Below are 13,544 nucleotides of genomic sequence, written 5' to 3'. Positions count from 1 at the left end.
CCAATTCTCAGTGCTAGAAGAATCACATTTCCCAGGTTTGGAAGTAGAATCTCACTCCTTAGCTCTGGAACCCAAGTCCTCTTCCCCAATTCCTGAAGCAAAATCTTCCTCCATTGTTCTAGAAAGTGAATCCCATTTCTCAATTTTACAACCAGGGTCTCATTTACCAGTCCTAGAAACAGATCCTTCTTCCCCTATTTCCATGATACAAACCAATTCCTTAGTCCTGGAAGCTGAGTCCCCATCCACAATTCCCTATGAAGAATCCCCTTCCCCCATTCCTGATACTGAATCCCACTCCATAATTCCTGATGAAGACCCCCAGTCCCCAATTCCTGCTGACTCCCACTCCCTAATTCCAGTTGCTGACTCCCATTCCCCAATTCCTGATGCTGACTCCCATTCCCCAATACCTGATGCTGACTCCCATTCCCCAATATGTGATGCTGCTTCCCACTCCCCAATTCCTACTGACTCCCACTCCCCAATTCCTGCTGATTCTCACTCCCCAACTCCTGCTGCTTCCTACTCTCCAATTCCTGCTGATTCCTACTCTCCAATTCCTGATGCTGACTCCCACTCCCCAATTCCTGCTGCTTCCTACTCTCCAATTCCTGATGCTGACTCCCACTCCCCAATTCCTGCTGATTCCCACTCCCCAATTCCTGCTGATTCCTACTCTCCAATTCCTGATACTGACTCCCACTCTCCAATTCCTGCTGATTCCCACTCCCCAATTCCTGCTGACTCCCACTCCCCAATTCCTGCTGCTTCCTACTCTCTAATTCCTGATGCTGACTCCCACTCCCCAATTCCTGCTGATTCCCACTCCCCAATTCCTGCTGACTCCCACTCCCCAATTCCTGCTGATTCCTACTCTCCAATTCCTGATGCTGACTCCCACTCTCCAATTCCTGCTGATTCCCACTCCCCAATTCCTGCTGATTCCTACTCTCCAATTCCTGATGCTGACTCCCACTCTCCAATTCCTGCTGATTCCCACTCTCCAATTCCTGCTGATTCCTACTCTCCAATTCCTGATGCTGACTCCCACTCTCCAATTCCTGCTGATTCCCACTCTCCAATTCCTGATGCTGACTCCCAATTCCTGCTGATTCCCACTCCAATTCCTGCTGATTCCCACTCCCCAATTCCTGCTGATTGCTGATTCCCACTCCCCAATTCCTGCTGATTCCTACTCTCCAATTCCTGATGCTGACTCCCACTCTCCAATTCCTGCTGATTCCCACTCCCCAATTCCTGCTGATTCCTACTCTCTAATTCCTGATGCTGACTCCCACTCCCCAATTCCTGCTGATTCCCACTCCCCAATTCCTGGTGACTCCCACTCCCCAATTCCTGCTGATTCCTACTCTCTAATTCCTGATGCTGACTCCCACTCTCCAATTCCTGATGTTGACTCCCACTCCCCAATTCCTGCTGATTCCCACTCCCCAATTCCTACTGCTTCCTACTCTCCAATTCCTGATGCCGACTCCCACTCCCCAATTCCTGCTGATTCCCACACTCCAATTCCTGATGCTGACTCCCACTCTCCAATTCCTGATGTTGACTCCCACTCCCCAATTCCTGCTGATTCCCACTCCCCAATTCCTACTGCTTCCTACTCTCCAATTCCTGATGCCGACTCCCACTCCCCAATTTCTGCTGATTCCCACTCTCCAATTCCTGATGCTGACTCCCACTCTCCAATTCCTGATGCTGATTCCCACTCCCTAATTCCTACTGCTTCCTACTCTCCAATTCCTGATGCTGACTCCCACTCTCCAATTCCTACTGCTTCCTACTCTCCAATTCCTGATGCTGACTCCCACTCCCCAATTCCTGCTGCTTCCTATTCTCCCATTTTTTATGCTGACTCCCACTCCCCAATTCCTGCTGACTCCCACTCCCCAATTCCTGCTGACTCCCACTCCCCAATTCCTGATGATTCCCACTCCCCAATTCCTACTGCTTCCTACTCCCCAATTCCTGCTGACTCTCACTCCCCCATTGCTGCTGAAGATTCCTGTGTACCAGCTCTAGAAGCACAAGCTAATTCCCCAGTGATGAGAACAGAATCCTACTTGTCATCCATGGAAGTAGAATCTTACTTCCCAAACTTTGAAGCAGCACCCCACTCCCCAGTCATGGAAGCAGCACCCCACTCCCCAGTCATGGAAGCAGCACCCCACTCCCCAGTCATGGAAGCAGCACCCCACTCCCCAGTCATGGAAGCAGCACCCCACTCCCCAGTCATGGAAGCAGCACCCCACTCCCCAGTCATGGAAGCAGCACCCCACTCCCCAGTCATGGAAGCAGCACCCCACTCCCCAGTCATGGAAGCAGCACCCCACTCCCCAGTCATGGAAGCAGCACCCCACTCCCCAGTCATGGAAGCAGCACCCCACTCCCCAGTCATGGAAGCAGCACCCCACTCCCCAGTCATGGAAGTAGCACCCCACTCCCCAGTCATGGAAGCAGCACCCCACTCCCCAGTCATGGAAGCAGCACCCACTCCCCAGTCATGGAAGTAGCACCTCACTCCCCAGTCATGGAAGCAGCACCCCACTCCCCCCCACTCCCCAGTCATGGAAGCAGCACCCCACTCCCCAGTCATGGAAGCAGCACCCCACTCCCCAGTCATGGAAGCAGCACCCCACTCCCCAGTCATGGAAGTAGCACCTCACTCCCCAGTCATGAAAGTAGCACCCCACTCCCCAGTCATGAAAGTAGCACCCCACTCCACACTTCAGGAAGTAGAATCCTATTCCCAGCTTCCTGATGAAGAATCCCATTCACCAGTTCCAAAACTTGAGTCTCCACTCCCAGGGCTAGAAGATTCCCATTATCTGATTGGTGATGTCAAATCCTATGCTCCCATTCCTAATTTAGAATCCCATTCCCTGGCTGTGAAAGCAAGATCTCATTCTCCAGTTTTGGAAGGAGATATGCAATCCTCAGTCCTGCAGTTACAATCCCTTTCCCCAAAACTAGAAGTGGAATCTCAATCAGAGGTTCTAGAAGCAGACTTCCTTTCCCCAAATCTGGATATGGATGATCAGTCTCCAGCAATTATAGAAGAATCCCATTCCCCAGTTTCTAATGTTGAATCCCATTCCTCAGTTCTTAAAGGTGAATCCCATTCTCCAGTTCCAGGTGAATCTTATTCCTCAATTCCTGATGTAGAATTTACTTCCACTGTTCTAAAGGCAGAGTTCCCAGTCTTGGAAATAGAATCTGATCTTCCAATTATGAAAGCAAAATCTCATTCCCCAGTTCTGGAAACAGAAACCCATTCCCCACTCCTGGAAGCAGATCTCCATTCCCCAGTTCTTCATGCAGAACCCAATTCCCCAGTTGCAGATGAAGAATTCAATCCCCTATGTCTAGAACATGAATCTCAATCCCCAGTTCTGGAAGCAAAATGCCATTCGCCAGCTCCTAATGTAGAATCTCATTTCGTAGCTCATGAATCAGATCTCTATTCTCAAATTCCTGTTGTAGAATCCCATTCTCCAATTTTGGAAAAAAATTTTAATTCTCAAGTTCTGGACTTAGAACCACACTCTTCAATTCATGATAAGGAATCTGACTACCCAGTTCCTGAGTTAGAATCATGCTCTCATGTTAATGATAAACATGCCCATTCCTCAGTTTTGCAATCAGAATCCTATTCCCAAATTCAAGATGGAAAATCCAGTTCCCCACTTCCAGAAGCAGAAGGTCTTTCCTCACCCCTGGAAATTCATTCAAATCCCACAGTTGTAAGAGAAGAATCACAGTCCCCAGTTCTGGAAGCAAAATTCCATTCCCCTGATAAAGAAAATTATTCCCCTCTAGCTGAAACTCAGTCTCTACTCCCAGAAGCAGAACTTCATTACACCTATGAAAATGAAACTCTTTCTTCTGCTGATCAAGAAAGATCCCAATACAAAGTTCTGGAAGGAGAACCCTATTCCCAAATGTCTGTGGCAGAATCAAATCCCATAACTTATAACCCATTCCTGCAAGAAAGTCATCTCCAAGATCTTCATACAGAATCTAGTCCTATAAGACAAGAATCTCCCTCCCCAGTTCTAAATGAAGGAACTGATATCCCATATCCTGAGGAACAATCATCCTGTATCACAGATTCTCATACAAAATCTTCAGCTACATTTGTCCACGAGAATATCAATTCCACAGTAAATGATTCTTCTCTTCAAGCATTACATTCTTCTCCACACTGGAACCCAGAATTTTCACCTTCCATAAAGAATACCCATTCCACACATGTATCATTTTCTCTCCATGAAGATAATGATTCATCTCCACTGCATGAAGATGATTCAATATTCAATTTCACCACTTCAATGCCTGAATATGATTCAAATGAGAATTCCTTGTCCTCTGTCAATGAATCTCCTTCACATTCATCTAATGCCTGGTTGTCCCAAAAGCATGCACAGGTATCATCTCCCACTCAGCATGTCCTTCCAAAAGCTGCTGATAATGATGATACAATCTCCGAGGATGAACATTTACCAATCTCAGGGGAGAGCCAAGTAAATGTTCAACAGAGTTCATTGGAATCAGAATATAGTATCACTGATACTAGTCATGACTATACTTCAAAACAACTGAATTCTAACGACATGAAAGTTGTAGGGATTTCTGGTCCAGATTCTACCGATTTCAAATCAGAAAATTCTTCAGAGACTGTCTTTGAACATGAAGTTGATATTCTTCCAGTGAAGAAAGACTCAAATACATCAGTATCAGATGACACTAATAACATATCTGAAGACTTTGCTGTCTTTCACACAGTCAAATATAACAATGAAAACAAAATTCCTTCCCTAGATATCAACAGAACTGTTAGTTCGCATAACAGTACAGATAAATATAATGACAATTATGGTGCATCTAACAGTTTCAATCCTGTAGATAACCATGACTACCTATTTCATGCTAATGCAGAAAGCCACACATCATCGATAGCTGAAGCACAATATGAAGAAGGCAAAATGTTTCTAAATACTAATTTCTCAGAATTTCAGCCAACAAGTGAGGTACTTCATCAAACAAATTCTGCTGATACCAATGAACTACAGTCAAACAATGCCACAATAGTTAATCCTTTTGAAATGTCTGTGTACGAGTCGCTATCAGACAAAACAAATATGAGCTCATCATCTGAACATCCTTCCGACACTCTAATGTTTGAAATTGAGACAGATATGGAAGGAGAATTTCAAGCAAACTCTGAAAAAAATAATGCTCCATTTTCTGCAATGCCATCTGTCTTTAACAATAATCCCTTTTCATCAGATGCAGATAATACTACTTATCCTCCACCATTTCCTGACAGTCATAATAATCAAGTGAATGAGACAGGTGTCAAAAAAGAATCCTTAATGTCAGGTACCCCGGCATCTTTCCAGGAATTTTCTGAAGCTGAAGGGAAAGATCTTGTTGAAAAATATAATTTCAGTAATAGCACTCAACTTTCAAATCATGGTGAATCTACTTTTTAGTAGACTTGTAGTAACAATATTTTGAATTATTTCAAGCTTGTAATACCTGTCTTCTTCACCTGTGAATGGTACAAGCATTCATACCAACAGCATTCCTTTGTTAATAATGAGTTACACAATTTTAAAAATCTTCCTTTTTTAAAAAAAAATACCAATACTACTTCTAATGAACCCTGTATTTTCAGAGAAACTTCCTCCTCATAGCACTCTAATATAAGTAAAGCACATGCATTTATTGGAAAAAGTTTAATTTCACTTGGGCTTACCTTATTGCAAGTGAAGTATACCTTTTGGGGTCTTTGGTAGCACCAGTGCTTAAGTGACTTAAAAATGCATTCGACTAATACCTGTATCTGACTGCATGGGTGGTGGTTCTTTCAGGTGCGGTTGATTCAATGACAATGTCCATGTTTGGTTCCCTCAATGGTATGAATGGCAAGAGTTCAGGGACTCCATCTCCTACCAAGCCTGAAGTGCCCCTTCCTTCCGAGCCTGCAAAGGATGGAAAAGCTGAATCAAAGCCAGTTGGTGTTCGTAATGTTCCAGGCACCAACTTAAGATGCTTAGATGATCCTTCCTTTATGTTTGATCAACCTTCTGCACCAACCACTAATTCACCTAAATCTGGAGCATACAAAGTTCTAGAAGCACCCCTAGAACCAGCACAACCCAAGAGTGGAGGTTACCGTGTGTTAGAAGCTCCAGGAGCACCATCAGATATCAAGGATCTTCCGGATCAGTCGCCTACAAAGCCAGAGGCCCCAATCAAGCCTTCACCATACAGGGTCCTTGAGGCACCCATTGATCCTCCAACTAAGCCTAAAGGTTCCCCATATCGTGTCCTAGAGGCTCCAGATGCCCCTTATTACCCACAAACTCAGAGTGTCGGTGCAGCCCAAGAGTCTAAGCCTCCATCCCTAGTCTCTCCCTCTTCTGGTAGGACAGTAACAGATGCACTTGACAAAGCTCGCACTCGTTTTGATTCATTCTGGGGAGGACCCAAAGATAAAGATCCTCCCAGCAAAGTCTAGGTGCCCAAATTTGCTAGCCATATTTTAATTACAACTGATATATTTATGAAGATGAAATTATTATCCTAGTTCACAAGTGAAAATACAAAAAAAAAATATATATATATATATATATATATATATATATATATATATATATATATATAAATAAATCATTGATTATGGTTACCAACAGAGGGATACATCTTCATGAGTATTATCATAGAGATGAGCTGTTAGATTATAACTGAATGCAGATTTTAATGAATATAGGGGTTGTTACTTCCAACGTTAGTGGTCTTGCTTTGAATGTAGGACCATAAATAACAGCGCATCTAAAGTAAATGGTATTAGAAAACCCACAGGTCATCAGTTCAGCCAGACATTTAATCGCAGTACTCATACTATTTTTCTTAGTTAATCTAGATGCTGTTCAACTCTCTCTGGACTTTATTTACTCCAGCTACGCAGTATAGTATATCCTGTGAGGTTTTCTTATACAAGGCACTTGCTATAGGCTAAGAATGTGATTGTTTATATTATCATATATAAGATTTAGTTTCTGTATGTTTAGCATTCAACCAAAAGAAGTGAGAATGAAAGGCAAAACTGCCAAGATTTTTTCATATATATAATGCCAAGTGAGATCAGAAATTCCTGTTGCTCATGGTCATTGCTGAAAGCTTTTTAAAATAAAAGTAAAAGGAGGATATGAAAGGAGAGAAGAAAATTTTACTACTTAATAATCTTACAAAATATTCATAATCCACAACTCCATTACTCAAACAAATGGGAAGGTAAAATTTGTACAGCTTCTCTGATTACTCTATAGTGCCATATGATCTTTGCAGTCTGGCACACACATTCTAATCCTTAACATTAACTTCACTGTAATGAAGAAAGGAACTAATAATTGGAGAATCTGAGTACAGTTTAGCTGACCATTGTATACTTCTAAGGTTAAAGTATATATTTTCGTCTTGGTACTGGTCCTTTAACAATACAAAAACAATTAGCATATGACCTTTACAGGAGGAATGCTTCAAACACCTCATAATGCAAAGAAAAGAAAACTGATGTACATATATGAGATTAATGTGACAGTAGACTTTAAAAGATTTAGTTGCATATTGGAGTCTATCATAATCAATAGAGCCTTATAGTTTCATTAAATGCCTGAAAAATAAGGAAGAGCCAAAAAACATGACATGAATGATTATCTATTTGTTCCTCCAGCTGGGCAACAGTTTGAGAGAAGTCATTCATCTGATTGACATGTGAAGGAATACTCGAGATGTGTAGAGCGTTTATACTCACTTGTTAATTTGTAATGGTATTTGTTACCTGAACTGTTCAATGAAAGAGATTTGTAATTATACAACTTTATCTGAAAAAATATAAATGGCTGTAACGAGAATGCCCCTATAATAACCTCTCTTAGCATAATGTACTGATGGTTGTAAAGGAAATGGTGAATGTAAGGATTGTTAGGTTCTTAAAGAAAGTCTCAAAACTGCAGTGTACCAAATTAAGTGAAGGGGGAACCACCCAAACATATCTTAAATCTTACTGGTGAATTTTAGGACTATATGCAAAATAGTGTGTTGCCTCACATACTCAGTGTCAAAAGTATGAACATTAAAGCTGCACATAGTTCTTTTGAAAGGAAAGGATAACACAAAGTTTATTGCTACATTCAAAATTATAGCAAACAAATGTAGGCAGATGAGAGCTTCAAGCTCAAATCCTGTGCACTACAGTGTGTAAATCAATCGGGTTAAGTGCGTGCATGCACACACACACACACACACACACACACACACACACACACACACACACACACACACACACACACTGCAAAGTCAGTGATACTGTTCCTGGCTGCCCCTTGCCAGGATGATTTTTTTTTATTTTTTCCCCATTAATGAACAAGTTGTTTGTTTTCTTTGAGCAACACGGGGTGGGGACTTGTAAAAGATCACAGCTTTACCCATTAACTGAAATAGTAAGCTGCCTCTAGGAGGGTAGAGTTGACAATTATGAGTCCAATATACGATTCTTTAATCCATGATGAATAGTAATCCCTTCCCACCCACCATCCACACACACCAACACACCCACACCAAGCAGAATTCACGTCCTGCATACCATAAATAGATGTATACACAAACACAGACATGCTCACACACCTTCCTCCTGTGTGTCATATAGAAAGAATAACCATTCTTTCATTTCTCTTCTGAAGTTTGGGTATAGAATTAAGAATTTTTGTACCATCATCGGGAACTTGGGTCAAACTTGGCATTTCCATCTCAGCCTTAATTCTAATGCCTATAAGCATATCCTGATTCACTAGGAATCTTGGAGGTAGCAAGTCCTTTGATCTCTTTGATCTCATTCATGAGGCATCCTATAAGGAAATCACAATGGTGCGATATTTAAATAAGTTATCAAATCCTAGCTCTTCAGTTCATCTATTCTGCTGTTGTGTAGTATGTATCAAAATTATAAACTATTAGCTTTTTTTTTTTCATTTTTATTATTTTTTTTACTAAGAGTTATACCAAAGAATATTACAAAGTATTCAGTGTTAATGAAGTACGAAAGTAACTGAGTTGTTCTCACTATGAAAACTGCCAGTGATGTAAGCATATTATTTTGAATGGTGAAGCTGTTTATATTGTTACAATTAGTATAGTGTTGGCTATACCCACTGTACTGGGCTGACCCAGTCTCTGGTGAAGTTCACCATCACTAAAAGTGTCCCATGGTGAGAGTTCTGGGCTGGGGGTTTCTTATTTTAATACACCTTGTTTATATAATATAGTAGGCTTTTTGTTATGACTTCACACATTCCAGTAAACACTTTTCATGTCTCAAAGTGCAGGATTTAACTAACTATTCTCAAAAGTTTCAGTGGCTTTCTCTCAGAATTTATTAAATTTGTATTTAAACATATGCTGCAGATTATTTTGAAACCCAAGAAGTTTTCAGAAATAAAGTGCCAATGAAATTAAATTAAGCAATCATGATATTAAACAAATTATCATTAAATGTTATTGTGATACAATACAAGTAACCTTTATGCAACCATGTAAACAAACACACACACACACACACACACACACACACACACACACACACACACACACACACACACACACACACATGTTCCCCGTCCTTGACTATAGTTGAAAACAAGTATCCTCAGCTTCAAGCAAATTAGGAAAATGTTAACTACAGTCATACAGCAGCATTAGGTTTCTTTTCCGCAAAAAATATGTAAATTATTTTTATTAATGCATTATTCATGACTTGATTAGATTTATACTCCAAGTATTAGGATTCTTCAACCTGAGGAGTCTCCACTCCCATCAGAGACCCCAGTGGCTTGTTGCCACTGCCCCTCCACCATGGGGTGTCTCCTCCACCACGATGCTGTTTATGCTTCTAGTCAAAATTTCTTGCATAAGTTTCCAGGTGTCAGCATCAGGAACTGCTTGCCCCAAAACTCAAACTCACTTTAAAATTTAGGACATCATCAATAAAGGAATTTATATATTTTATTTTCCTTTTTATTCCTTAATTACGATTTCAGTTGTGAATTCTTAGTTATCTGGAAATAAACAACAATTGTATTAGTGTTTTATTTTGTAATATTTTGTAATTTTCTAGTGTCAACAAATAATCATTCACATTTTATATGCTTTGACAAATGAGTTGAGAGGTGAGCACCCTCATGCCTGGACCCTTGAGTTGTGAATCTGACCTTGCTGAATGTACCCATAGCACAGACCTTATTATTAAATGTACAGCTTCATTGTGTGTTGCCTTATTCCTTAATATTATCCAGGATACTTCAATCACACACATAGATGGCCTCTAAAAAAGGTCTCCCTTGAGAGGAAAAGATCAAACACTAAGGCATTAGAATGGGATAAAGAGGCAAGTGTCACTATTAAGTGTTCTGAGAAAATCTGTATGAATTGTGAAAGAACAGATGAATGTGAAGAACCTAAAGAGTTACTGGTTATGAGAATGTTACTTTGGATTTTAAGGAGGGTCATCATGTAATACAAATTTGTTTGTTAGGCCTCTACTTAAAAAACTGAAGTGACGTGAAAAGCTACACTTGGATCAACCACGTCTATTTTTGACCTGCTTCTAACAACAACAATAGGTGAGCCTTCTCTTTATTATCAAGTTCAATATAACCAAATCCTAGTACCTAGTATAGTAGTACTTAAGACAAAGCTAAAATATTTAGTCTGGGACCTGGCTCCATTTCATTTACACATTTAGAAATTAAAGGTTTGAAAGTTGTATTTGATCAGTGGTTGCCAGGATATGGATAAAAGTGATTTCTTAAGTTTTGCATTCTTTTCCTGGCCTAAGGTGAAGGCAGGGCCTGAATGACCCCAAAATGTGACCTTCAATTACATTTTTGCGAACAAAGAAGCATCAGAGAAGCATCATTATTATTTTTTTTCTTTCATAAGATTATTGATATAGCGGCATGTTTTTGACAAAATAGAACTGTAAAAATTTTATTAGATTGGATTCATTCAATAGTATAATGTTGGCCTGATGAATAGTAGTATCAAATACAAATTTGTTTTATAATTCAATATCAAACTTACAAATACTTATACTTTTTTTTTTAAATATTTGTCATTCCTGTGTTGTTCTGACATATTCAATGCAGCTCTTCCAAATTCAATAAACTCCTTCAGATAAAATGCTAAGCTTGATCCTTTCTTAAGATGCATTTTCATGACTAGTGAGGAGTAGGGATAATTCCATACCAATTTCAGCTTTGTTCTCGTATGTGTAATTGATATCTTTTTTGTACCCCAATTTGTACTGGTCTTAAGTACAAAATCCACAGTTTTTCTTTTCTTAAGTTCTATATTTTCAATTGGTGATACTAAAGGAGTAATCAAGATGAATTCTAGATTTGTTCTCAAAAGAGTAATTGGTACATATTTTAAACCTCTCGGCCCTTTAGACCCCTTCTTAAATTTCAATGACGGCATTGACCCTTTCTTAAGTTACATTTTTGTCATGAGTGAGGAGGGGGATAATTCCATACAAGTTACAACTTTGTTCTCAAATGCGTAACTGAGCCCTTATTTGGACTCCCAATTTGAATCCTTAAGTACAAAACCCCACTATTTTTTCTTTTCTTGAGTTATATTTTTCAGAGTAGTGGTGTGAAAGGATTAACCACAGTGAACTTAATGTTTGTTGTCAAAGGTGTAATTGGAGGTCATATTTCAGAGGTCATTTAGCCCCTGCCTTTACCTTGGGTCTTAACTTAAGAAACTTAAGAAATCACTTTTATTCAGGTCTTGGCTGTCCTGGTGATCACTGATCAATTACAACTTTCAACATTTTTGTTCTCAAATGTGTAAATAAAATGGAACTAGCTACCAAATTAATAAAGAGTAAATGAAGGAGTCAAGAATGTACTTCTTCATCTAATCCCTCTGACTGCATAATGAAGCTGCTACAGCATCATTTGATCACGAGACGTACACAAATGAAACCTTAAAGGCTGTTTCACACCAGATGTGAAGTGTAGTGGGTAGCACGCTCAGCTCACAATTGAGAAGGTCCGGGTTCAAGTCCTGAGCATGGCGAGGCAAATGGGCAAGCCTCTTGATGTGTAGCCCCTGTTCACCTAGCAGCAAGTAGGTACAGGATGTAATTCGAGAGGTTGTGACCTTGCTTTCCCGGTGTTTGGAGTGTGTTGTAGTCTCAGTCCTACCCAAAGATCGGTCTATGAGCTCTGAGCTCGCTCCATAATGGGAAAGGCTGGCTGGGTGACCAGCAGACAACTGTGATGAATTATACCATGCACGTGGTGCAATGCTACATGGCTTACAATCACCTCAAGTGTATTTCCAACAGCTGTGTTCACACCAGATGCAAAGCTATGGGACACACACCCACCACATTGCCCTCATTGCTTCCAAGATCGGTGGGCAGGCAATTTTTCCAGCCAAAGTTTGGATGACTCATGCCCCCTTGGCATTCCTGCCTTTGTGCTCTCATCCCAAGAGACCCGCTTTTCACCTACCGCTGTCCCACACCTCACTCTGACCCAAGTGACCTGACTCCTCAACTTGAGGAACTGTCAGGCTGTCAGTGTGTTCAGCTTGTATCTCACAGACAGACATAGCTTTCAGTGTGAATATGCCCAAAGCAAACAAAGTCAGCAGAGAGTGGCTTGCCTAGCATCACATCTGGAGTGAAATGGCCTTAAATGAAACCAGGTTATGATACACTATTCGCTTCCCCACTACAGGGATTAGGTTCCTAAAAATTACTGTAGTTAGCAATTCTGTAAGTGGTTAGAGTAATACTACTTGAAAAAAATATAATTGGAGGAAACTTGATGGTCTTTAAAAGGCATGAAAATAGGATCTGAAATACAAAATAGGTCTTTTTTATTCTTAACAACATACTTGACCATGATTATTATTAAAACCTTCATTCCTAATACAAACTTACACTCATGTCTAACAGCACCATGAAATAGGAATTAAACAAATACAATTGAATTGAGTTGCCCTTAAGACCCATGTTCTATTCTTTAGCTCTTACTGAATCTGAAGTATAGGAGGGAGGATGACCTCACACCTAAAGCAATATTCACTCCCATAGACACACACCACAGAAACCTGCTATGCCAAGGATATGTCCTGAGGTGAGAGCCACATTATACCCCAAGACAGAGGAGCAAAACAAGAGCAGGCAGGAAAGGAGCATCACAACTATTCTCCCACTCAAAAAATGCCAAAGAAACCAACAATGGAAGAATTTGCAGTACTCTGATAGCTGACATAACACTGCCCAGGGAAACAAGTGTCCAATGTGTAATATCCCTAAGGTAAAAAAAAAGAAGCAGTGCAGTTACATGTTTCTGCATTAGTGACAGCAGGAACACTGAATCTTCCTCAGCTGAAAGTGAAGTCTTTGCCAAAAAATCAGGAATCAGGAGGCAAAGGAA

General features: G+C 40.5%; 1 protein-coding gene across 1 annotated transcript in view; it reads left to right on the top strand.

Moving 5' to 3' along the window:
* Positions 1–10,349, top strand: part of LOC123516254 (proteoglycan 4-like) — a 380,397-nt gene extending 370,048 nt beyond the window's left edge. The window contains exon 20 of the mRNA XM_045275485.1: positions 5,901–10,349. Within this exon, the coding sequence (XP_045131420.1) occupies positions 5,901–6,550 (650 nt within the window). The 3' untranslated portion in view covers positions 6,551–10,349. The remainder of the gene's footprint in view (positions 1–5,900) is intronic.
* The last annotated feature ends 3,195 nt before the right edge of the window (positions 10,350–13,544 follow it).

Source organism: Portunus trituberculatus, chromosome 40 (assembly GCF_017591435.1).
Source record: "Portunus trituberculatus isolate SZX2019 chromosome 40, ASM1759143v1, whole genome shotgun sequence".
Lineage (NCBI taxonomy): Eukaryota > Metazoa > Arthropoda > Malacostraca > Decapoda > Portunidae > Portunus > Portunus trituberculatus.
This window is presented reverse-complemented; position numbering and strand designations above follow the sequence as displayed.